Below are 26,090 nucleotides of genomic sequence, written 5' to 3'. Positions count from 1 at the left end.
GGGTGCTTGCTGACCAGCTCTCGTCCTCAGGAAGCTCCGTTGTATTTTCGGGGTCCAAAATGCTCTGTGAGGGTGGCCTTGAGGACTCAGTACCCCCTTGTAGGTGGGATAACACACTTCCTAAAGGTCCACAGGAGACCCCGCCCCCAACACTGGGTGGGGCCAGCAGGCCAGGGTGGGACCAGGCTTCCTTTGTAGTTGTGACAGAGGTGACTGCTGCTGGGGATGGGGGTGAACTGAGTCCAGGCTGCTGCAGGGATGTGTTGGGGGGCACTGAGTCAGGGACCCGAGGTTTTGGGGGGCTCTGTTCAGGAGAGAGAGATACTGAGGTAAAGCAGACAGGAGGGGGCCGGGGTGGGAGAGGAGCACCCGAGGAGGGGTGACCTTGGAACCACAGAGCGTGGCGTCTGCATCTTCATAGACTGTGGTCCTGCCGCCTGGGCTCAGCATCCGCATCCCTCCCAGCCAGGTCTGCACAGTCAGCACAGGGCGTGCACGCTCAGCACGGGGCCTGCACGCTCAGCACGGGGTCTCCACACTCAAAACAGGGTCTCCACGCTCAGCACGGGGCCTGCACGCTCAGCACATGACTCTCACAGACCATCTGATCTTGGAGAGAAACCTAACAGAGTGTGGGGAGGGAAACCGTGTCACACTGAAGGACACAGTGATCGGTGGCCCGCACATCAGTTTGTCCTTATTCAGCCAATTCTCAAAAAGTACATTTGGAGGGAAAAAATTTCATGTTTGTTTTGGTCATTTCTTCATTTGTGGAACAAAGATTCATTGGCCTGCTGTGTGGCAGGCGTGCATCTAGACTCTAAGGACGCAGAAGTAGCAAGAGGGAGGTGGTCCCCCTCACCCACCCATGGCACATTCTGGCGGAGGGAAGAAGGAGACGTATTATGGGGTGGTTCAACCCCAAACACAAATAGATGCTTAAAGAGAGCGACAAGCCCTAGGAGGAAAGTCAGAGGGTTACGGTGAAGAGCAGCGGGCTGGGGAGGCACTGGGCGGTCGGGAGCAGCCCCCCAGGCCGGTGGCCTCTGCGCGGGCATCTGCATAGAGTCAGAAGAACATCCAGGCTGAGACTGTGAAGGGCAGGAGTCTGCAGTGTTTAAGAGCAGGGGCTGAGAGTTGGGGTAAGGGTGGGGGGGCTGGTGATGGTGAGAGACAGAGAGAGCAAGAGACAGAGAGAGAGACAGAGACAGACGGAGAGGGAGAGAGAGGATGTTTGCAAGCTGGGAAGGTGGCATGGGCCTGATAGACCACGTCCAGCCTTAGTAGACAGACACAGGCTTTTATTTCAAGCGACAGGAAGCCAGCAGAGGCTTTGGGCAGGGCTGTGGCATGATCCAAGTTCGTTTTAAAGGTCTCTTGGGCTTCTGGGTGCAGATGAAGCGGGAGGAGGGTCAGGGCCGAGAGCCCGGGGATCACTCAGGCCGCGGCCACAGCGGCCCCGGCATCAGATGAAGTGACTTGGGCTGGGAAGGAAGTGCAGATGTGGAGGATCTTTTGAGGGTAAAGCTGCCAGAGGCATGAGGCCGACGCCAGGGTTTATGGTCTGAGCAGTGGGTGATGAGGGAGCCCTCGGGAGTAGCATGGGGTGGAGTGAGATGCCCGTCTCACCTGAGTCAGCTGTGGGGTCCGGCTGGAGCACTCAGAGCAGAGGTGACGTTTGACACCATGGGACCAGATGGCCTGACCTGGAGAGGGCGCTCCGGATTCGTTACCTGTTGGTAAGCTGAGTGGCCAAGAATTTACATCTCTCTTTGGCTGAGCCGAGAACCCGCATCTTAGAATGAGCTTCCGTTGTACAGGAATAAGTCCGAAATGTTACCAAGATTGTTTAGCAGTTATGAGAACTTTGTTATTAAAAACGTCGGTCAGAGTTTTGACGTCTCGTACTGTAGCGCCGGTGTGGCCATTCTGGGTACCGCCAGGTTCTAGGCGGCTCTCGAGGTCATCGAAGCAGACATGTGCGACGAAAGGACGCTGACTTTCAACAGTGAGGGCTGGAGGAGCATCGACCTTGGGCTGGCCTGTGGCGAGGCAGCCCGGGGCGCCGGCTCTCCTCCCTCTCGCGGGAAAGCGTTTGCTGCTCGTCGACTGACTCTTGGACTTGAAGAGTTTGCTGTCAGTGATGATGCCCGTGAAACAATCCCTTTAGCTGGTGCTCCACTCACTGCCTAACGGAGATGTTTCCTAATATGTTCAGAAGGAAACTTCAGGGTGTTGCACTCACATTTTTTCTTTCCAGTTCTTCCGCATCCACCTGTGGCTTTGCCCAATCAGGCGGAAAACCAGGGTCCCGGAGCCTTAGGTCCAGCACCGTGGCCGTGGAACTGTAACTGGCTCTCAGGATGACGGGACAGGCCGTGAATTTGCGTCTGTATCTCGGCCTTGGTCGCCCGTACGTGAGCCCAGTGCCCTCCCTGGAGTAGAGGGACGGTTGTCAGGAAGTTGTGTCACAGCAGGTGTGTTGTCTGGAGAGCAGAACAGGATGCTGACCGTGGCTCGGGTGGCCTTTCTGTCACGGAGAAGCTGCAAAGCCATCCTGTGTGAGCATCTTGCATAAGTGCTTGATGAGGCAACTCTGGAATGTTTCGTGCGTCGAGCGGGTTGACGTACCCCTTTGTCTGGCCGAGGGAAAGAACAGTGGGGGAGACTATTAACGGAACATCGGAATGTCTTGCCTGGTCTTGTTAATGACATGACACTGATGAGATGCAGCTTACGTGACCACGTGGTCCCCGAGCCCAGGGATGCCAGGAATGGCAGGACGCAGGCATGCGACTCTTCGGCTTTCCAAAGGCAGAAGCCAAAGTGGAATCGATTTTGGCCGAGCGTCGAGGCCAAAGCTGACTCTGGTACATCTGTAGAGAGAGGAGAGGTCTGAGCACTGAGCCCTGGGCGGTCAGCCGTCAGAGGTCAGGAGGAAGAGAGGCAGCGAAGGATGTGAAGGGTCCAGGGTGAGGGAGGGGGAAGCAGGGGAGCTTTGCGTTCGGGGGGGATAGAGAAGGCGGGAGTAAGGGAGATGAGGAAGAGAATGGACCTCTGCGCTTGGTCACCACCAGGCCCCTAGATGTGTTCTTTTTCTCGAGAACAGATTCCGAAGTAGCTGTTGGGCCCTCTGCCACGTGGTGGGCATGACTTCAGGTCTGCAGCATCACTCCCAAGGTGGACCGTTGGTGGGATGAGGGGGGTGCCCAGGCTGGGAGGGGTTTCCAGGTAGCTGCTGTCCTGCTTCTGGCTGATGGGCACGTCCCTCTCTGTGCCAAAGGCGGGGCCCTTCCTTGTATGACGAGCGTTCGCAGCTCAGCCCTCGCCTGTTTGCCTGCCACCCTTGAGAATCCACCCCATCTTTCCGTGCTAGGAAATGGGGGTCCTGGCCATGTACCCCCACGTTAGTATAGTCACCGAAGACCCAGCCTCAGGCAGCTCCCAGGCACGGCCAGCCTCCTGGGCCCTGTGATGGGCTGAGCGTGTTCCCCCAAACTTCCTATGTTGATGTCTCGCCCCAGGACTCAGAATGTGACTGTGTTTGGAGACAAGGTCTTTAAAGAGGGGACTAAGTTACGTGAGGTCACCGGGGTGGGCCCTAAGCCCACACGACTGGCGTCCTTGTAAGAGGAGGCGGGCAGGATGCAGACACACACAGAGGGACGATCATGGGAGGACACAGGGACAGCCGTCTCTAAGCCAAGGAGGAACTGCCTCTGCTGACCCCTTGATCTTGGATTTCTCACCTCCAGGACTGTGAGGAAGTAAATTCCCTTTGTTTAAGCTGCCCAGTCCGTGGTGCTTTGTTCCCGCAGCCTGAGCAGACGAATACAGTTTCTGCCCATCCTCCTCCACCTGGTGACCGGCCGTGTCCAGTCTGCAGGGCTGGCTGGGGGACAGCAGAGGCACGCCGGGCTCCCCGACTCTCCCAGTGGGAGGGCCTCTCGGACCACCGGCTCTCCCCGAGGGCCCCCGCTCTGCTCTCTCCCTGGCTGTTGAACCCCTGGGGACCTGCTCTGTATTTTCAAGGTGTTCATTGGACAGACAGCTGTGGATTATTCAGCTACAGATGGAGGGAAATCAAAAGGGACAAGCGGGGGGGGCCCTTCCTCCACGGGGCGCCTTTCACTGGGTTCCCGTTTCGCCCTGGTGCTCCCTGCTCCCCACGCTGCCGCTGTTTGAGGCCGTCTCCCCGCTCAGCCCCGCTCCGGTCTGTGCCGTATCAGCCCTCGGACAGTGCCTGGTGCGTAGTAGGTGCTCGGTTACCACGCCGTGAGCGAATGCACGCAAGCACGCACGCGTGAATGCATGCAGGATCCTAAGCCCAGCAGGCATTGCCGCATAATGACAGCATCCTCCAGGGAATATCGAAAGTGGGTATCCTTGTTCTAACGGAGGGAGGGATGGACACGGGGAGAGAACGTTGACGTAGCAGACACTTCCGGCGAAAATGCCTTAAACGGAACTTTGCTTTTACGCCTTTACGGTGATGTGACGGGACAGCTTTAAAATCTGCCCTCCGAGCCGGCCGCCGACAGCCGCTCTGAGCCGAGGGCGTGCGGCGAAGCAGGTTCTGCCCCCAGCACCTCGCAGTCGCCTCTCCGTGAGCGATGTCACGGTTTTCTGCTGCGTCACTTCCGTGGTGTCGCAGGAGACACCGAGTCTTAGAGCGAACGGATGGGAGGGAACCAACCGGAGGGCGCGTCCCAGCCTGGCGCCTTCACGGGTGGGGGCCCAAGCGTGGGAGGGAAATGAGGGTGCACGGGCCGCAGCTGGCTCTCAGTCCCGGTGACTGACTCTCGGGCAGATGTGACCGTTCTTGTCCGGCTCCTCCAGGTTGCTTCCTGCTCCCCTGGGGAATGACACAGCCGCAGGTATCTGTGCCTATGTAATTGTCCTTCTCGTCCTGGTGTCCGAGTGTTGGAGCAACAAGGGTGGGGGCCTGAGCGTGCCGGGGTGGGGGTGGGCGACACGTCAGACCTTTTCCATCTTCTTATCGAAGTCCTCCCCGCTCCGGGAAGCCTGGCACAGCCTCCGCACCCCCCTGCCCACCCCGGCAGCTCACCCCACCGCACCGTGCATCATTTCGTTCATTTTCTGCCCACAGTTTTAACCTCGCGTCCCACCCCCTTTTCATCGTGGAGTGATCGGCTAAGGAAGATGAACTTGAAAGTGCAGAGTTCTGTGCTCCGCATCCTGCCAGCTCCCCGTGGTTGTGGGTGACCTGCTCCCCTCTGGGACTCGGCCGGGGAGACAGTTGACCAGGTGACCGGCCCTGCGTCCCTCCAGCTTGTCCTGACACTCTACCTTTTCTCTCCTGTCCTCGTTGTAGAAAAACTGGCAGGCTGCAAGCTGAATGTGGCCGAGGTGACACAGTCCGAGATAGGACAGAAACAGAAGCTGCAGACGGTGCTGGAAACAGTGCATGACCTGCTACGACCCCACGGCTGGGCGCTGCAGTGGACCGTGGACTGTGAGTGGCTGCTGGGGAGTGGGGCCCGTTCACAAGGTCGTTTGTCATCGGCTCTAGCCTTGCATTAAGAAACCCCATTCGCACTCCCACTCTGTGAGAGGGAACTAGGAATGGGAAAGCCAGCGTCCCCTAGAGAAGGGACCAAGCCATGCCTACCATTCTCTCTGTCCCTTCACCCTGCCCCATGAGCTTCAGAATGAAGGGGCATCTTTTCTGGTTGGGTGGATCAAGGGAGACTTCCAGAAGAAGGATGGGAATTCAGGTTATAAGCCAGGAGTTCTTGGAAGGGCTCCAACCCCAGATACCAAAGGCAACAATACCAGATGAGCTGTCATACTGAGGACCCACCAAAGCAGGGCCTCAGGGAGCAGGTCACGCTGGCCTCTGGACAGTGTCCCAGAAATATGAGACATCACTGAATCTCCAGCCAAAGCGTGACCTGGGAAGGTGAAGAACTATACCGAGGGAAGCTGGAAACGCGTTTGTCCTGGCGTCACTTCCCCTGTCCCTCATCCTCCAGGTGGGGCAGTCCTGGCATGGCTCAGAGGCTCCCCCTGCCCCGTGAGCGGCCCTGGTGGCTGCCGTGGGGTCTGCCCCCGGATTTTCGGCATCGAGTCCTTGGACAGACCCAGGCTTACGTCATAGGCTGTATGTGGAGAATCGACTGCCTCATAAACTGCACAGTGTGCACGTGATAACCACACCTGGTCCACGCACTGGAGAGCTGGGGACGGCCCTGGGACCCAGGCACGGAAGAGGCCCACCTCACGTCCCCAAAGCATGTGGCCCTCCATCGCCTACCCTCACGGAGACAGTCGATTGCAGAGAGGGAGAACTTTTCAAGGGCCAGAGATGATAATGCACATTATTGCGATGACTTAAGTGGCCGGGATGACCTGGTTTTTTTTTTTTTTGTGATCATTTTCCTTCTCTTGTGCTAATTTTACTCTCCTGCTCGTTTCTTCTTATCCTCACCCAATTGACTCCTTTTAAAAGCATCAGGCTTTTCGAGGTAGTCCCAAGAGTCACCTTAGGCCGACAGGAAAGAAAAAGCTCGAAACGAGAACCGAAGTCCCTCGGGAAGCTGGCCGGCTCCCTCCATTTCACTGTGGCCCGGGTTTTTGCCCGTGGTTTTCCCCGAGGTCTCGTTTAGACGCAGCGTCTCCGCTGCCTTTCGGACGTGGGCTCGGGGACCCTATTTCACGGGATCTAAAGCAACTCCTTCTTCCTTCCTCCCGACCAGCAATTCACGGGAAGAACCTGGTGGCCACCCTCCACCTCCTCGTGTCCCTGGCCACGCACTTCCGGGCCCCGATCCGGCTCCCAGAGCGTGTCTCCGTGCAGGTGGTGGTGGTGCGGGTGAGTGTCCCCGAGCGAGTGAGGGGTCAGCGCGCCCACGTCTCTGCCGCAGAGGCACCGGGCTCCTCCCCTCCCCCGCCCCGCTGTACTCTTCCTGCTTTATTCATCTCCATCTCCATCTTTTTCTTCTTCTTCTTCCTTTTTTTTCCCCTCCCCCAAGCAACTACGTCCTATTTTCCCTCTTGACAAAACCCATGTCACGCCCCGGATCTGAGATAGTGATTGGAGCCGGAACAATGGCGTTGATTTGAAGGGAGGCAGATCCAAAGGCATGGAGTGTTGTGGCTTAATTTTCCACATTTTGGAAGAGAACATTCGTTGCTCTCCGGAGCCAAACCGTCGGAATTCCGTCCCCTCGAATCAGCTTGCTGCTCAGTGGAGAGGGTTGGGACCCGTGGCAGGGAACAGACGCCGCTGTGCGTTAGCTGCGGCCGCGTCATGCCCGCCGCCCGCGTCCGTTCTGGGGTCGAGTCTCTGGCCTCACCGGGACAGACGTAACCCCGAGCCCGGGTCCTCCTCGCGGGGGTGCAGTGGCCTTTCCTGGCTGTTTCCCCCCCGCGTTTACGGGGACAGGCCCTGCCCTGGCTTTGTGTGTGAGGTTTTGTCCAGCACACGTGTATTAAGCGCCTACTGTGTACCTGGCACCTCGCGTTGGTTCTCGGGGACACCGAATGAGGAAAACACACTCAGGGCCTGAGGGAACAGCCGCTTCTGCCAGGGCATTGAGGGGACACCTCGGAGCCCGCACGCCCCGTGCGTCTGAGTTACTGGAGACGGCCAGCGCCACGCTCTCCTCTGGTTTGTCACCCGATCGGGCCCGTGGTCTCTGCGGTCTCTGCGGTGAGGCCCTGGCTGGCTGTGTGTTTTCCGCAGCCTCCCGACCCTCCCCTGCCCTGGGGGCTTCGCCTCCACTGTGCTGGGGGACGTGCAGTCTCTGGCCTCGGGCAAGGCTTGCCTGGCCTTTAGCCCCCGTTCACTTCCTGAGGAAGGGTGATTGAGGCCAGCGGTGGTGACAGGGACAGGTGACAGGGACAGGAGGCCCCCTTGAGGCGGCCGACTGGGAAAGGCTTCCTGAGGACACGCGGGAGCGTGGCGCCCAGACCGCGTGTGCCAGAGCCAGGCCCCGCGAGCTCCGCGCGGCTCGGTAATTAGGGTGCATCCTTTCAGCCTGCAGTTCGGTCCAAAGAAAATGTTTGGGTTTCGGGAAGTTTTCCTGACCCGGGTGAGCGCTGGCTGGCGTGTCCCCCCCGCCCCCATCAGGGTTATGGCCAAAGTGAGATGAGTCAGAGCAGGGGGCGGGTGGGGCCCAGGGACTGGCCAGCCTCAGGCCTCAGCCGGCCTCCTGGGCCTCCCCCGAGGGCCCCGGGCCTGTCCCTCCCAGTCCAGTTATCCAGTCTGAGGGGAGCAGCTGCAAGGAACCTGGCAGCTGGTGGCAGGAAGGCCGGAGGGCAAGGGCCTCCTTCATCGCCTAGCAGTGTGGCCTTGGGACGTGGGTTGATCTTTCTGAGCTGCTGGGACTGCCCCGTAAAACCGAGGTTATACGACAAACCTTTAAAATACGGAGCTCCCCGTGTCTGACGCCCAGCCCTGGGCCCGGATGTGTAAGTCGGGGAGTGGGAGGTCTCCGGGCCTCCCTCGGGGGCTCTCCTGAGAACCGGGCAGCGTGAGGCTGTGACAAAGCCGCCGGCCGGCCCCGGTGGCAACTGTTGACTCGCGAGGACCTGCGGTGAGCGTTCGCTGGAGGCCGAGCTCAGGAAAGCTCGGGGAGCTTGGCTCTCAAGCGGTGTCCACAGTGTCCCAGAGGGAAATATAAGGTCCCTGTCCCATGAGAGGTTCAAGTTATGAGGCGGTTGGGTCAGCCTGAGGTCCCGTGATTTACAGACTGCCCCGAGGACCACCCCCCGCCATCCTTGTCCCCTCACACTGTCCAGGTGTGTCGCACGCCGTCTCACTGTCCTAGGGCTGCTCTAAAACACCGCGGACGGGGGCTTAAAACAGCAGGCGCTTATCCGTCGCCGTCGCGGAGGCCCCCGCGGTCCCGAGGAGGGAGCGGGCGGGGCCTCGCCCGGCCTCGCTGGCCGCGTTGTCCCCGGCGTCCTCGCGGGCTCTGCCCGTGTCGTCACGCAGCCTCCTCCTTCTGTGTCCCTGATTCTGCCTCCGTTCCCTCTTCTCGTCAGGAGGATCGAGGACTCACTCTAGTCCATCATGGCCTCGTCTTAACTAATCGCATCTGCAAAGACCCCGTTCTCCGATAAGTTTCCGCTCCGAGCTTCCGGGTGGGGACGACTTCTGGGGACGCAGTCACCCCCGGGCATGGGTGTTTCCTATTGCCGTGTTTGTCCCTCAGTGCTCCTCAGCTTTCCCAGATGTAGGATGCGGAGGGTCCCTTTGGGAGCTGGGGTGTTTCTCCTGAGACCCCCAAAGCTGCTGGCTCTAAGAGCGACATGGAGAACCTAGAGCGGGGAGGGTGGGGGACAGTTTCCAGCCACCAAAAGGGTCACCCTCCTGTGGTCACCTGCAGCCTACCCACCGGCACGGCTTGGACGTTCTACGCGACTCTGTTCTTTCATCGTCCCCAGGGTGGTCTCCGGGCCCCTGGCCATCTACACGTGGCTTCAGCTGCCCTGTCAGTGATGGCCTCTGTCCTGCCCTCTCTGCCCACTCAGTGCTTGTGTGTTTATTTGTTTCTTTGGGGGTTTCAGAAGCGGGAAGGCCTGCTGCATTCCAGCCATGTCACAGAGGAGCTGACCACGAGCACAGAGTAAGTAGACCCCCTGCCCAGCCCTCCAGGCCCCACGGCAGCCGGGGACCCAGACGTGTGTGGGTCATTGTCCACTCAACAGTCCCTCAGCTCCGGATGAGCTGTCCACGCAGGCCTCTGCCCCAGCGTTCTGCGCTCCACACATTCTATAAAGGGGTGTGTGGGGGCGGGGGGGGAGGGCAAAATAGCGGACTGGTTTGGCATTTGAATGAGGATTTTCAGATCTACCATTTCTTCCCAAATAGAAAACTAAACCAATATGTATGGCATAGGAATCAGAACTTATTTAGGATGCCTGAAATCTTTTCTAGGATGAGACAGAATAATAAACAAATAAAAATACGATTGATCACATTCAAAATCTCTTATAAGGAAGAAAAGGGTGAGGAGGAATTTAAAACACTGAACTTCTGTGTAGTGAGCACGCCAACATCTTCAAAGTGTTTAATGTTAGAACCGAGTTATTTTCCGAAGCCTGTGGGCTTTTCACTCCTTACGTTAGAAGGTGAGCTTTCAGAATGTTGAGAGGGAGGGAGGGAGGGAGGGTGTTCAGATGTTTAGAGGGACCCATGGTCCCAAGGTGTCCAAACTAGAACTTTCTACTGACAGACAGGACCGAGCCATTTTTGTCCCTTGGATTAAAAACCAGAGGGCAAGTTGTTAAGAAGCCTAAAAGGCTTCCTATCTATTGAAAATAGCAAATCAAATGGTATATTTTGTGTGTGGTGTTTGGGGGCCCTTACGACCCCCTGTTAAGCATCTTTAAAATTCATGGCATTTGTGCCTCTCAACTAAACCTATTTCGGAAGAAACAACATTAAAAACGGGTCGGCTCAGATAACCCGCCCACTCAGTTCATGGAGTGATTAATTACCGTGCCATGAATTCCTGTATGGTCTTTCAAAACTTGGAGCTGACACAGGAAACCGCTTTCGGCGTGGGAGCTGTCACGCGAATGGCAGGGACATGTGGCCTGGTGCGTGTCCACGTCTGTTCCAAGCCCATGGAGGGGAGGGGTGGGGAGGGCGGGCAAGGGACAGCGAGGAGGGGGCAGCTTGAGAGGAATTAAGAGCAGGGTGCAGGGTGGTGTCTCATCCGTGATTGTGTAACAAAGCACCCCGAAACCGAGCAGCTTGAGATGGCCGTCGTTTTATTGGATGACAGTTCTGCGGTCGGCAGTGGGCGCTGGGCTCAGCTGGGCCGGTCTTTAGCTAATCCGATGGTTGGTGACAACAGTGGTCCTCTCGTGCCTCTTGTCCTCGAGAAGCTTGGTTCTGAGAGAGAGGGCAGCCACGGGCACCCTGGACCTCCTTCTATGTCCTTGCCTTCTATGGGTCAGAGTGAGTCACAGGACCATCTTGGATCAGGGGGTAGGGAGACAGACTGCCAGGGCTGGAGCCGCCAGGCCCATCCCAGTGGGGTGGGAAGACCTCCGCCATCTTCAGCCATCTCCCGGTGGGGAGGGCTCACAGCAGTGACCAGAACGCAGAGGGCCCTGCGCTGGGCACGGAGGCCGAGGTGTCTCTCCCCTTGAGAGCTGGCAGTCCAGCTGGTAAGAAAGGGTATGTCGTAAGAATGTGGGAAGTGCCGTGTGACCCTAAGGGAATTTCAGGGGAGGGGAGTGCCCCAAAGTCAGGGTGGGGAGCGATTTCCCGCAGAGGCCGCCCAGCCTCCTGCCTGGTCTCCTGACCCCGGCCCGTCTGTGTGGCCTCAGCTGGTATGATGGGGCCCCTGGACCACCAGCCGTCAGCTGACCCAGTGCTGACCAGGCAGCCCGCTTCAGTCCCCTGCAGCCCCCCTCCTGCAGCACCGAAGATCCACCTTCTGCTTCTTATTTTAAAAAATTTTTAAATAAGGTCACAATTTTAATATGGTTGGAGGTATCATTCAAACAGACAGAAAGACACCAAGGGTCTTGAGAAGGGGAAGGTTTTCCATTTATCATTACAGAACTATGTGGAATCGTAGGATAATCACGAGTGAGCGCGTTTCTGCCTAGCCCCAACATTCTTTCCGGTTCCCTTCCTAGTGGCGGCTCTGAGGCCACCTCCTCCAGGAAGCCCTCCCTGTTTGCAAGCAGGAGCAGCTGCCTTCCTTTGGTTCCCATAGCTTCTCCTACATGTCAGTCACGCTGCGCACACACAGGTCGTGTGCAAATGTGGGCTTAGGAGTCTCTCTCGCCACCAGGCGTCACGAGGGCAGGGCCAGTGGGGTTCATTTCTGTATCTCCGTGGCCTGCACATAGTAGGTGCTCAAGAGAATCGTGAAATGAGATGGAGCCAAACGACTTGAGTCTAGAGGGATTTGGGGACAGAATAAAGGCCCCCTTGCCTCTCAGGAAGGTAGCGCGCGGGAGGGAGCCGTGCGTCTGCACGTGCGAAATCCTCAGGGAGGAGCTGGGCTTCCCTCCTTCACGGTTTCGGCCTGGGCTGTGGCTCCGCTGGGCCCCTGGCTTCAAGGTTCCTTCAAAGTGTGTCGCGTCGACTCGGAAATGGGGCGCAGGCAGCCTGCACGCTGGTATTTTAAAGTTTACCAGTCGATGGCTGGTAAGACCCGTTTTCTGCTGAAATTTTCTCCGTGTCACCTGCACTCTCACGATGTATCACCCTCCTCCCAGGGGCACTAACAGGGAGGTTGAAATACAGACGGTGATTCGCTGGTGACCCCGTGCGCACACGCGGTAACCTACGGAAGCACCTCCCGTTGGTTGGCGATCAGGCCCAGGGCAGAGTTGGTCAGTGTGGCTCACGTTGAGCCTATCGACTGGGCATTTCGGGACCCTGACTTTGGGGTTCCCCGCCGTCGGCCTCCATCCTATTGCTCATTAAACTGTTCTGAATGACCATGTGACTCTCCTGTTCTTGTTTGCAGGATGATGATGGGTCGGTTTGGTAAGTAACCCCAGGGATGCGGCTGAGGGTGGGGCTGTGGGCGCAGGGCACTTTGGGGCTGCCCCGGGAAGCCCCAGGGTTCACGCAGTCACATGGGGGGCGGGGGCAGCAGTCCTGGAGTCGTAGGGGAAGCGTGTGGTTCCCCGTGGGCCCCGCGCTGTGGCGTGCGGTTTGCTGCTCAGAGCCGGGAGGGGCCGAGTGCTGGGGGCAGCGGGGTGGAAGGTTGGCATGGTGAGGTAGAGGGCAGAGGAAGTCTGGATGTGGCACGTGTTGTGACCAGCAGGGACTGGAATAGAGCGTGGGACCCGGACACGAGGGAGGGCGGAGGCGTTGGCTTGAACGTGGAGCATAATTTGCCGGGAGAGAGTTTCTTTACAGGATATACTTTCATATTTCGTCATTACGCCTTGAAGTCTCCAGTTTATCAGACCTCCTTAGAGTCGGGCGGCCTTGGCTCTGGTCCTTCCCCTCTCTGTTAGTCCAGGCCTTGAGCCGATGACGTGGGGTACGAAATGAGTGCTCTCACTGGCCTGGGACCCGGCCCTCTTTCTACGGGGTGGTCATTACTGTTGGCTTTCAGCGGCTCTTCCCCAAGAGCTGTCCCCTGCCCCATTAAAGCCCTACAATCCCACCCTCGACTCCACCAGGGATGGCAGACAAAGGGACAGCTTGTGGCAGCGTTTAAACCCTCAGGGCTGGGAGGCCCTGGCTGTCAGCCGCAGCCAGAGGCAGCCTGAGCCAGGCTCACCGCTGGGGGGAACATTCCAGAACAGAAAGACCCAAATATCATGTTCTCCAGTGAGCGGGCAGGTGAGCACAGCTATTAGGAGGAAAAGTGGAAACCAGAAAAGTGGCTTCCAGGTGTGCCTCGGGAGCCAGACAGCCCGGAGCTGGGCCCGGAGCCGCGGGGCCTCCGGGGCCTGTAACTCAGGTTGTTACGGGGACTGAATTCTGTATTCTCGAAGGTCTTGAACCTGAGAAAAGGCAGCAATTATTTGTCCCTAAGCGTTCTGAAGTGGGCTTTAAGCCGGGCTCGGGACATTTAGTCTTCACTATTTTTTTAAAATAGCAGCTCAGTTCTTTTTAATGTCTTTATTATTTTTTTTTTAAAAAAAGCAGGGAGAAAAGACAATTGTCCCTTATTCAGCTGCTCAGGACGCAGATCAGCAGTGGGGAGTGCAGCTCACGGGGCCGGCGTGGGCGGACCGGCGTCCGGAGTGGACGGGCGTCGTGGGCAGCCTGGCCTTGCCCTGTGTCTGAGTGCAGGCCTGTCTGGGGGTGCAGTGCACCTTCCGTACGGCGGGGCTCCCACCCCCACAGATTGCAGAGGCACAGAGTGGGGCCCTGAGAGCATTTCAAACTGTCGTCTGTGGTTTTCTGTTTGTCGTCACGTCTGTGTTTGGGACAGGCCCGGTTTGAGGTTTGGGGAACTTGAGGTGAATCGGTCCCACTGGGGGCTGTGGCGGAGGGAGTGAACACTGGGCCAGCAGCCCGCGGCCGTGCCGTGGGCGACCTCCAGGGTCTGGCGCACAGGATGGCACCTCTGGGTGAGACGCAGTGTGGAAAGGACCCAGCCACCGTGCTGGGCAGCGCGGGAGACAGCTGGGCACGGAGTGGGGGCGAGGGAACCGCGAAGCCCGTGGAGCGAGCCCCGTTCCTTTACAGGCTCTCGCCTGCGTGTGAGATGCAAACAGGCTATTAGTGGGTGGCAGGCAATTAGTTCCACCCCCTGGTGGCTTTGCTGACGCAAACCCCAGGTCTCCTGGTTACCCAGATCCAGCCTCGGGCGCAGCGGGGCTGCGGGGGGCGTCTCCAGCCCCCTCTCGCCCCTGCCCTGCAGAGACAGGCCCTCCCCTCGTGCTGGTCGCCTGCTGGCCCCTCCACTTGGTTCCTGGCCACCGTCCTTGGGGCCAGGCTTCCTAAAGCTCCCCTGAACCCCTCACTCTTCTCCTTATTGCCCCTCGCTTGGTTTAAGCCGCAGCCACGGCCCTCGCAGTGGCCTCCGAGGTCCTCGCCTGCCCCCTGGCCTCCTGGCTCCCCGCGTGGCCCTTCCTGCGGCCCTTCCTGCCCTCACACTGCATTGGTCTGTGCCTACAATGCTCCCCTGCTGACCCCCCGTGGCCCACCCCCTGGGCTCCTCCCGCTCTGGCTCCAACTTCGCTTCTCAGGGGGCCCTCCCCGACCCCCCCTGAGTGACCACCGCTCTGCTACAGGGCTTGTGTCGCTCCACTCTGTTTTCTCACCCGGAGCCCGGCCATATGCCCGGCAGACGCGAGGTGCCCGGCAGTCTGGGGGGCCCGACCTTTCCCTCCTCCCCTTCTCACGTGGCACCTTGACCTGTAAGCGTCCCGTGGGCCGGACCGCGTCCTCCTCCACGCCCGTCGCCCGCAGCAGCCAGCACCCCAGCGTCCAGTCACTGGCAGGCCCTCCTCGGCTCATGTCACCCCTGGGCTTTGCGAGGAGCCGTGTCCTGGGCCTCAGTTTGTCACCTGAGCGCACTGAGCTGAGGGGGGCTCTGCTCTGCCTGCCCTCCCCACTCCCTCTCCTCACCCCCCCGCACCTCCTGATACCATCGCTGTTCTGGCTGAGGTGGGGTGGGAGGCCCTTCCCTCCCCAGGGGAATTGGGGAGCTGCAGACTGGTCTCCATGGCAACGGGTTTGCCGGCTGCCTTTCTCCACAGGCGGCCCCTCCCCCTCCCCGGGCCCATCCTGGGCAGAAGGGAGGGGGGCTTTATCCCCTCTCCCCTGTCTCCTGCGTGGCCCACCCCTCCCCACACATCTCTCCCTTTGTCACATGGCAGCCATTCCCGGTCACCTCCCTCTGGTCACCTCGCCTTGCAGGACCTGACCCCTCTTGTCCTCCCTCACAGGTCACACTGGTGGCCACACTGGGTCCCTCGTGTCTCTCTGTACTCTCTGTACCCTCGGGTCCCCTGTGTCCACGGGCCCCAGACTCGGGTGCGTCCAGGGACCAGGCTAATAACGTAAAAAAGGGCAGCGGCTGGACTATCAAGGGGTAACGAACGGGCAGCTGCCCCTAGGCCTCTGTTGGTGGCAGTGGGGAGTGGTGGGGTCCGGGACCAACCGCACAGTCCACACCCCACTAACGTGGGTGCCCGTTGATGCCAGGTGAGAATGTGGGCTCGCTGTGGCCCCAGCGTCCAGTTCTCCAAGAAAAGCCAGAAATTCAGAACTTAGGGATAAATCTTCCAGTTTAAAAAATGTCAACTCAAACAAAAACAGCTTTATCTGGACCACACTCTCCAAAGGCTGAACTTGACAGACACCGGCACGCTGTGGTTGACTCGGCCCCTTCTTGTGTCCTTTCCGGCCTTTTGGGGTACCCGACCTCTTTGTGCCTCCTTGGTTTACCCGTCTGCGTCCAGTAGCCTGGGCCCCCTCCCTGTTGATCTTGGTGGCTGTCCCCAGGGGTGGGCGGTGAGGGCGGGGCAGGACAGGAGGGAGGTCTCACGGACCGCGTGCTGCCAGGCAGTGTGTCCCTCTCCTCGTCCGCTCTAACTGTGGTGAGGGAGGGGCTGTTTTCGACCCCCCTTGGCCGAGGAGCAAGCAGCTTCAGGGAGAGAAGCCGCCTGGGGTCAGGGGACTTTGAAGGTGGGCGACCGGGATTTGAACCTGGACCTGTTTTCGTTCCCAAGGCCTGGCACGCAGGGTGCAGGAAAGGCCCACCCAGCCGTGTGACGTTGCTCCGATGCCCCCTCCTCGCGCCCTGACTGTGAGCCCAGCAGTGGCCCAGCTAAAAATACCCGGCTGACGTCAAGCTCCGCTCTGCTCCTGGGGTTCTTCTCAAGCTGCATTTAAAATTTGTATTTTTGCTTTGTAAAGATTAGCTTTTTTCCCCCTCCTTAGCAGACTGTCTTATTGAGAATAATCTGACTTAGAAGATTATAAAAATAATTTACAGTTGCTGCGGTAGAGAGGCTTCTGCAGGGCTGGGCCTTTGGGTTATCCGCCCCAAACATACGCGCACGCCCCGTCCCCATAGTCATATGTGAACCCATCTCACACGCACACACGCACACACACACCCCTCAGGCCTAGGAGAAGGCTCCCTGAGCGGGGCTGGGGGTGTCAGCTGGCCCCCTGCCCTAGCTGCAACTCCCCACAGCCCTGCCTCCGCCCTGCAGACCTCAGCCCTCCCACGGGGGTCCAGCCCTTACCGGCCTCTGTCTTGCTTCCATGGGACCCCACAGCAGCACCAGGCTAGAACCAGGTCCCCGGCCTCCAGCCACCCTGCGCCTTTCTTATCTCCCAAGAGCCGTGTTGACTCGGTGCCAGGGGTATCACTGTAGGAAGGGAAGGGGCCGGTCCTGGTTAATCCGGAGGGCAGGTCGGGCCGAGAGCGGCTGTGGGATTAGGCTGGGGCTGGCCTTGGAGGAGGATGGCGGGGGACACGGTGGCCCTGCAGATGTTCCCACAGAAGGGGACATGTCCCCTGAAGAGAAACTGTGGGGCAGGGTCCCCTCCGGCTCATGCATTTGTTCTGAGCACTGGCCGTGGGCCCTTCATTGTCTGGGAGCCGGAGGCAGAGCAGGGAACCAGCAGTGTCGGCTCTGGGACGCTGACAAATCAGGCCACAGTCATTAAGCACTATGAAGAAAGTCCGGCAGGGTAAGAGGACACATAGTGACGGCGGGTGCTCTTCCCCGTGGTCACGGAAGGCCCTTCAGAGGAGCTATATGGGAGCAACCTGCAGGAAGGGGGGGGCAGGTGGACAGCAGGTGCAAAGGCCCCGTGGGGAGTGAGTGAGGAGCAGCCGGGAAGCCAGTCCGTGGAGTGAAGTCAGGGAGGGCCAGCGTGTCGGGGGGTGACCCCGAGCCTGTTGGATCCCAGGGGCCCAAGGGAGGGAGAATGAACTTTAAGAGCGATGAGACGTGGTCGGAGAGTTTTAGGCGAGGCAGGGATGGGGAGAAGGCGAGAAACGTCCAGTTTACACTTTACGAAGCTTGTTCTGCCTGCTGGAGAGAACGGACGGGAGGGACGAGGGCCGGAGGAGGGAGCCCGGTGAGCTGGAGGCCAAGGCTTCTGGGCCGAGCCGTGGCCGATGCGCTGCCGGGACTCACTGGTCCACAGGAGCGCGGGGGGAAGGGCGGGAGCAGGGAGGCCCGGGCCGGGGCCGTGGTCGGGACGGAGGTCCACGGGCTCCCGGTGTGTTTCATGTTGGAAGACGAGCTGGAAGGAACCCAGAGCATCTTTCCCTGGACCTTGTAGGGTTCAGGCAGGAACCAGACGAGTCCAGGCAGGTGTGACCGTCCTGAGGGGGGGGACGCTGCCCCTCCCCCGGGGGGGCGGGGCCGGAGCTCAGCACGTGTCCGTAACCCTCCCCCATGTCTCTGCATGTCACACAGAGCGTGACGCCTTCGACACCCTGTTCGACCACGCGCCCGACAAGCTCAGCCTGGTGAAGAAGGTAAGGACTTTTCCACAGCGCGGGCTCCACGCTGGGAAGGTGGGGAGATCGTTTGAAATCTCTGCAATGTTTGCCACATGGATTGAAGTGTAATTATAGTCAAAACGTACCTACAGTGCATAAAATTAGCACCTTTTAACTCCACATCTCCGCTCCCTGGGTGTCTTCCCGCCGCCCACCCGCTTCTGCTGAGTGAGCGAGGTCCCCAGCCAGCGGTGGGCGTGGGGCTCTTTCCTGCTGGAGCCTTTTTTGCAGTGTGGGAATGTTTCTAAGCATGTTCACCTGCTGGCTTTCGCTGGCCTCATTGCCAAGCTGCATTCACGAACTGCCCAGCAAACGAGCCTTTGCCGGCACAGCTGTCCTGCGTGTGGACGTGGCCCATTTGCCCGTAGGCAGGAGGAGTGTGAGGGACAGGCCCCCGACATCAGCCCAGGCAGCCTGCTGGTAAACCTGTGGATGGAAAAAGCCTCGAGCTTCGGGGGGCATCTGGCAGGAAGGCTTGTCCTGCGGGGGGAGGCGAGGCTCGCCCGCTGCACGTGGACTTGTCTGAGCGCCTGCAGACAGCTTACTGGGGACGGCCAGACGGCTGTGCTTCCAGCCTTCCTACGAAACCTGAGGAGTGATCGTTTCTGCCCGAGACCCAGGAGAGAGTTCTAGAACACTGTCCTCAAACAGGTTTCTTACTGCAGGATTGCTCAGGGTCTTTGATATACTAACATGCGTGGAATCCTCCAAGCAGCTCAGTAAGAGGCATTTTTTCCCAAACTTGTTTGTTGATAGTGACATTTTTTGGGGATAGAACACATTACCTTCCTGGGGGACCCGTTTTTGGAAAATGATGGTCCAGGCTGGGACAATGAGATGGTTAGTTTTTGGCAGCACTTTGCAAAAGGCCAGTGGAATGGTCCCAGAGGCCCTAAAGGGCGGAGCCGTCTGAGCCTCCTGAGGTCATGAGGGACACACCTTGGGGCCTCGAAGCGGGCCCCACTCCCAGCCCAGCCATGCCTGGCCTGCCCACTTATCAGCTGTGTCACCTGCGGCAGATTATACTTGTCTGCCTCAGTTTCTCCATCTGTCAAGTAGGTGCAGGCAGTCCCCACCACGGGGAACCGTGACAGTAAAGTGTGACCAGGTGTGTGCACGGGCCCAGCGCACAACCAGCCACCGGTGTGGAACGTGACATCGCGGGACGTTAGCTTCCGTCTTTCAGGAGATACAGCGCTCATTCATTTTTCGAAAAGGCATTTCGGTTGCTGGGACCCTAGCGATGAACTAGACAAAATCTTTTCATTTGCCTGACAGCTTCCTGCTTCCAGCCTGGCCCCGCCCCACACCCACAGTGAGAGTTGCTGTGTTAGGGGCTCATACCCCAGAGTAACCTCAGGGGGGTCCTGCCCACCTCTCCAGCTGTTCCCGGGGTCACCCCCTTCTACTCTCTCCCATCCCACCCACATCCGGCCCCGGCATCTGGCCACGGCCTGGAGACGCCACAGGGTCTGCACATAATGTTTGCAGAGCTGGGCACCTGCTCCGCCCGCCCCGCACCCCAGCCCGGCCCGGCTCGAACGCTTCCCCACAGGACTTCCAGGGAGCCACACGCCTCTCCTGGTCACTCAGCCACCCTGCCCCATCGCCCGTTTCGCACGCTCCGCCATAGCTCTCGATTTCTCTGTCGCCTCCCCTGGGCGTGCGTATGGAGGATTAGGAATGTCGCAGGCTTTCCAGGGCACGCCTCTGTCCCGCTGCCTCTGCGTCCCCAGCACCGGGCACAGCGCCTGGCCTGTGGTAGCCGCTCTGCAAATTTGGAAGGAATGAGGAAGTGACATCATGTCCGGAGGTGGGGTGGGTGGCGTTGCTGATGGTGATGAGGTTTAAGCTCCCCCTAGGAAGCCTGGGTAGAACCGGCTGTTTGCAAGGGGCGTGGCCCAGGCGGCCTGTCTCCCGCACGTTTTTTGTCATTCAGGGCTACGTCTAGGACACATGTAAAAGTTGAGCTCTCTTCCGCTGACAGTTGCATCCTTCTGAAGGGCACGGGTGTGTCCGCGTGTGCGCACACGGGTCGACACGGGTCGGCACGTGGAGACGCGCGTTCCCTTCTCCAGCTGGATGGGTTTCATTATTCCGTGAAAACCAAAGGCCACTGCAAGAACATCTCAAACATGCGCCTTCTGTTTCGGTGAACAGATGAGGACAGCGTCTCACAGAGCCAGCGATGGCGCGGGTCGATCCCGTCCCTCGGGGTGGTGGGGGGGCTGACTCTCACGGCTCCCGTGTCTCTTTGCCTTGACAGTCTCTCATCACGTTTGTGAACAAGCACCTGAACAAGCTGAATTTGGAGGTGACGGAACTAGAGACCCAGGTAAGCGGCGTCCTGGGCTGAAGGGCCCTCTGTCCTGCGTTGCTGGCAGCCAGCGCTCGCTCTGATCCCGGGAGGGCCCTGTGAACGAACCTGGTGCCATCGCGTTCGTGACAGGAATGCCCGCCCGGTGGCTGAGATGGCTCCCGCGCCAGCCCCCTGGCCTCTCTCAGACTCTCTGCCTTCATTTCTCGGGGCTGTCGGAACAGAGTGCCACAGACAGCGGCTGAGATGGCAGACGTTTATTCTCTCACGGTCTGGAGGCTACAGGTCCCAGCGTCCCCAGAGCTGGCTCCTTCTGAGGCTGAGAGGGGTAACCTGTCCCAGGCCTCTCTTCTGGCTTTCGGGGGTTTGCTGGTGACCTTGATGTTTGTGGGGTTGTAGGTGTAGCTCCCCGATCTCTGCCTCTGACTTTGCGTGGTGTTTTCCCCGTGTGCACGCCAGCGTTCCAGTCTCCCTTTTTTGTCAGGACATCGCCATGTTGAATCAGAGCCCACCCTCCTGACCTCATTTAATTGAGCACCTCGGTAAAGACTTATTTCCAACAAGATCTCATTCACGGGGACTAGGGGCTAGGACCCCACACACTTTATTGGGAGGGGACACAGTTCGACCCATAACACCCTCCGAGATGCCATACCACCCCCGCATCCGAGCCTGTGCACGTACAGGCCCCTCGGTCTAGAATGTTCTGTCCCCCCGGCTTCTGCTCTCGGCTGCCGTCCTCACCTCGGAGCTGTGGCTGGCACGTAGCAAAGTCTCGCTGGGCATCCCTCGCGTGCCTGTGCACAGGATGCCATTCCTGCAGTAGGTTCGTAAAGTACAGTTGAGCCTTGAACACACGGACTTGAGCTGGACGGGTCCACGTATACGTGGATTTTTTCCCCAGGAACTATATCGGAAGCGTTTTTGGAGATTTTCTTGCCGGCGCCAAGCAATCCTGTTGCTGTCGCTTTATCAGTGCATGGTTGTTGCACCTGTCAGGGAATGTGAATTTCTCTTTCCCATTATCTTCTCGTTTTCGATATCGAGCGCTAGTAATACATGTCACACCTGCAGTGTGTTGCGTCACGTAAGGGGATGTCGACGTCGGAAATGATGACTCTTGTAAACAGACGACGCTGACTCATGGCGTCGATAAATACAGCACAGCAACGTGAATGTTTCTCTTTCTCATGATTTTCTTAACGTCTTTTTGCGAGCTTACTTTATTGTAAGGATGCGGCATACACTCTGTGGATTTTCGGCCCCCTCGGCCCCCTCGGCCCCCTCACTGTGCAAGGGTCAGCTGTATATCCCCGCCCCCACTCAAAATGAAAGCAGCACCGTGAAATATGTTTTGAGCACTCGGTAAGCGTGGAAGACAACATATCATTTCCCCAGGATTAGCTGGGGCTGGACTTCTGAGCTTTGTGTTCTCGGATCAGCTCTAACGCACAGCTGATCCTTCTTAAACCCTTGGGTGATTGCGTTCATCCGTTCTCTTTCTTTAACTTTTCTCATTTGCTTTTCTAATTAAAAAACTAATTCAGGTTCATTGCAAAAATGTCTGAACAGGCTGATAAGCAAAACAAATAAAAATCATCCGTAATCCTGTCACCCAGAGATCACTGTGCTGGGAGGTTTGTTCCAGACCTTTTCTCTACATCGATAGCTGATCGGGAACAGCGTGGGTCTGTATTTGAAAGCCGAATGGCCCGTTTTTAATGGGTGTATTTGTGCATCGTTTGCAACTGCATTTATTATTTTTAGCAGTTTACTGATATTGCACAGTTAGCCTCTGCTTCTTTGCTGTTTGCTGTAGTAACGGTCCAGAAGAACTAACTGAAAAGTCAAAACTTTCTGTTCTCCCTCCCGACAATCATCCTCCCCAGGGCTAACACTATATCATGGTTGGATGCATATTTTCCTGGATATTTTATATGCATACGTGTATTTTTAAAATGACAGTGGATCGTACTGTACGGCTGTTTTGTAATGTGTGTTTTCTTACAAATATATTGTGGGCGTCTTTTTGTGCGTGTGTGTGCGCGTGTGTTTCTGTCTCGTCTTTTCTCTGCGGCCTGGTCTGTCTTTCTGTGTTTGTCACTTTCAACAGCTGCCTTCTATTTCATCGAAGGCTGCTCTGTGTTCCATTAAACCCATCCCTCATGATGGGGCGTTTCCCGCTCTTGTAGACAGCAATGCAGTGAGCATCTTCGTGCCTCGTGGGTTTCCTCAGGATCAACCCCTAGGAATAGAATGGTCGGAGCAGAGGGAGTGCCGCTGAGGGTCCGGAAGGAGTGACCACCGGAAGCTCTCGCCGCAGGGCTGAGAAAACACTTTCCCGTACCTCCCCGCTGGCAGCTCCCAGCTGTCGCTTCTCAGAGGAGCCCACACACCAGTGTTAGCAGCAGACGTCTTAGACTGAGACTCCAAACTTAAATTTGCATTAATATTTATTTACTCAGTGGCGCCCATGTTTTTCCTATCACTCTACTATATAAAGTAATATCCTAAAAGTGTTTTTAACCACCGGTTCACCAGAAGGCATCGTGGCCACAGAAATGCAATTGCGATGGAATCCGGTATTTTTATAAATACGTTCATCATCGAAGTCAGAGACCCGGGTTCAGATTCCTGCCCGGAGGGTGTGTGTATGCATGTGTGTGCGTGCGTGTGCGTGAGTGTGCGTGTGTAAGTGTGCTGTCTCTCCTTTTTAAAGCCACTTTTGTCTTCCGGGAAGCCTCCCAGCTCTGTGATACGAGCCAGTTACTTAGACTGCCTGGCTTTCTCTCTACACATGGAACTGCAGACTGCAGACTGGTGAGGCTTAATGGAGAAAAATGCATCTAAAGGTCACTATCGATGATGGAGACGGTGGTGGTCGTGTCTCGGGGAATCCGTGGGGATTTCCGAGCTAGGCGCACCCCTGAGCAGGACCCCCTGCTCTGCGTTTGTGCAGATGGCACACCCCACTCATTGTGGGTGAACCACCACGCTCTGTGTGGCCCTCACTCTGCCGGGCGCCCCCTTTCCTTCCCGTGTCTTCCTCCCTTCGGTTCCCATCTCTCCCACCGTCCTGTGACGTGGTGGGCCAGGGGTGGCTTAGAAGGTGCCACGGAAGTGAGCAGACTCTCTGCCGGTCTCGGCGTCTGGGTGCAGCAGCATTGGGTGGTGCGGGTGGGGTGTCTTCATTCACGGGCGACCTCTGGTGGTCTGCAAATGGTCGGTATGGACAGGAGGGCCAGTGTCTTGGGCACGCGGGCGTGCTGTCACTGGGGGAGGATGCCAGTGCCTTCCACCAGGGTGGACAGTGAACGGCTGCCTGGGGTACACGTGATTCTGGCTTTAAGGGGACGAGCGAGCAGTGCCTTCACGACACGGGAGCACGAGGCTCATGACACGCGGGCCGCGGGCCGTTTACCCGTCAGATCGCGTCAGACCACCAGCCCCGACGCCCCCCACCGCTCACCCACCGCCCACAGGTCCCTCTGCTCCTGGCTTGTGTCTCAGCTTCCCCTCCGTTCCCTGGGGACAGTGTGTTGTGCTGTTGCATGTGTGCGATTTTGGCTTCTCATCTTGAAATCGGGGGCCTGGCAGCCCGCCCGAGACGGCGGAGGGGGCGGTCATTGTTTTGAGAATGAAGTATCCTCCGTTCTCAGGTTCTCCTGTCACCCGTGTGGGTCGCTCGTCTCAGGAAGAGAAAGGCCTCCTGGTGCCCCGCGCCCTGCCCCCCGCCCCCCGCTGTCCAGTCGTCCGGTAGAACTTTCTTGAAGGACGGACGTGTTGTGTCATTGCACCGTGCAATACGGTGGCCTCTGGCCACCCAGAGCCACCAAGTGCTTGACATGTGGCTAGTGTGGCTGAGCTGATTGTGCATGTTGGGTAATTTTTAAACAATTGCACTTTGGGCGTTCTGGAGATGGGTTTGCACGACCGTGTGGATGTGCTTGAGCAGACGGAACCGGAGCCACTTAGAAACGGTTAAGATGGCGAATTTCACATCGTGCGTAATTTACTACAGCAAAAAAGGATAAGTCTGCAGCATTCAAGGAAAGCCGTTTTCCATTTCAATAAGCTCAGGTGGCCAGTGGCTGCGGACTGGACGACGCAGCTCCAGCCACTGGAGGCTCGGGTCCTCACGCGTCCTCGCCCCGCAGGGGGCTGTGGCGAGTCCGGGCCCCTCAGGGACGCCGTCTCTGTCCTCCATGGGGGTGGCCGAGGCGTCCCTCCCCCTCCAGAAGCTGCTCTGCCACCTTGGACTCTAGCGCTTTGTCTGCAAAAGGAGCAGCTATGCCCTGTCCTGGCTCATGGGACAGGGGGCCGTCTGCCAGGGAGCAGAGGCTGTCGTCCTCGGTCCTGGCCCCTGCTGCGGGTGGGAGGTGGTGCTGGGCCCAGTGGCCGGAGAGGGGCTAGGGAGCTGGAGCAAGGGCTGCAGTCTGTGGGGCTTTCCCCCCAGCGCCGACCCCGCTGTTCAGGGCCCAGTTGGGATGGACACTACATACTGGGTACACACAAAGGCTCACCGTCACCAAAGCTTGAGGACGAGAAAGCTTGTCCTGTGCCGTGAGCACAGTGAGAAGGTGGCACTTGGGCAGCTGACGAGTGAGCAGGACAGGGCTGCAAACCCCGAACCGAGGCACAGGGCCATCGCGGGCTCGGCTTAGTGCCGCTGACACCGCTGGAGCCCTCGGTGTGTGCTGGGTGCTCCCTGCCCACCCCATCCCTGATCTGCACTCCAGCCCTGAGAGATGGGAGCCCGTGTCGTTCCCCAAGCCGGCAGTGGGGGACGGACCCCGCGGCCGGGCGGTCTGGTCCCGTAGCTGGGGTCCAGCTCCAAACGCACACGGTCACGTCCGGTCCCGGTGTGGCGCTTTGCGCCCAGGCCCCGCTCCTGGCTGCAGGTTCTCTCACCTAAACCGGACATGCGCTGTTTTGCTTTAAAACGTCTTCGTCCTTCTGAGTGGATGCACAGTGCTCCCTGAGTCACGCACCAGAAGCATCACCGCGTGTTCCTCTGTAGTTTGCAGACGGCGTGTACCTGGTCCTGCTCATGGGGCTGCTGGAGGACTACTTCGTGCCCCTGCACAACTTCTACCTGACCCCGGACAGCTTCGACCAGAAGGTATGTGCGCGTCTGCGTCGTGGGAGCGCGTTCTTCACATGTAACACAGCACGGCACGCGGGATCGGTTAGGCGGAACCCCTTGGGAAATGAAAAAGCCATCGGCTGCGCCCGGCACAGCCACAGGTGGGGTGTTCCCTTTCGGGTCTTCCTCCAAGACGAGATCGTTTTAACAATTGTGGTCAAAGGCCAGTAGAGTTGCCAATCTGTCCCCCGCTCGGGCCATGTGTATGTCACATCTCGTGCCTCCTGCTGCTTGACGGCCTCCCAGACGCCGTTTCCAGGCTTGGCACAGAGCCCCGTGGAGTGGCCTCGACACTGCTGTCTCCTGTTCCCCACTCTCGTGCAGCTCGTTCCTATTTTTCCCCTATGAAAACAATAGGGCATCTTCTTGAATGTGTGTGTGTGTGTGTCTGTGTGTGTTTGTTTTTCATTCCTGTGGATTGTTTCTAGGAAAATCCCTTCAATAGGATTGCTTGGATCAAAGGGCCTAACCTGTACACTTGGGTTGCTTGTCCCCGGTGCCATTGCCCTGTGTGACTGAGCGCTTGGCCTCCCGCCCGGGGCCTCCCCAAGTCCAGCCATCTGGCAGGAGTTAGTGCATCGCCTTCGGCAACTTGGCGCGTGGACCGACCATATTGCCTGGACGCACGGACATCTGTCATTTTGTTTTCTCAAAGTGCTAGACCCACGAGTCAGAGCGGCAGACAAGC

The 26,090-nt window shown here is 58.4% G+C and overlaps 1 protein-coding gene and 1 long non-coding RNA gene across 3 annotated transcripts in view; both read left to right on the top strand.

The window, feature by feature from the left end:
• Positions 1–26,090, top strand: part of PARVB (parvin beta) — a 53,970-nt gene that overhangs the window by 23,693 nt on the left and 4,187 nt on the right. For both annotated transcript variants that reach the window (XM_039863226.1, XM_039863225.1), the window contains exons 5-11: positions 5,336–5,476; positions 6,720–6,835; positions 9,538–9,596; positions 12,468–12,487; positions 17,854–17,915; positions 20,206–20,274; positions 25,277–25,378. In XM_039863226.1, the coding sequence (XP_039719160.1) occupies positions 5,336–5,476; positions 6,720–6,835; positions 9,538–9,596; positions 12,468–12,487; positions 17,854–17,915; positions 20,206–20,274; positions 25,277–25,378 (569 nt within the window). The remainder of the gene's footprint in view (positions 1–5,335; positions 5,477–6,719; positions 6,836–9,537; positions 9,597–12,467; positions 12,488–17,853; positions 17,916–20,205; positions 20,275–25,276; positions 25,379–26,090) is intronic.
• Positions 20,282–22,794, top strand: LOC120602899 (uncharacterized). Its single transcript, XR_005652900.1, has 2 exons — positions 20,282–21,082; positions 21,161–22,794. It is a non-coding gene; the product is annotated as an uncharacterized LOC120602899 (long non-coding RNA).

This window comes from Pteropus medius, unplaced genomic scaffold (assembly GCF_902729225.1).
Source record: "Pteropus medius unplaced genomic scaffold, Ma_sr-lr_union100, whole genome shotgun sequence".
Taxonomy (NCBI): domain Eukaryota; kingdom Metazoa; phylum Chordata; class Mammalia; order Chiroptera; family Pteropodidae; genus Pteropus; species Pteropus medius.
Note: the sequence above shows the minus strand (reverse complement) of the source record. Positions and strands in the feature narration are given on the sequence as shown.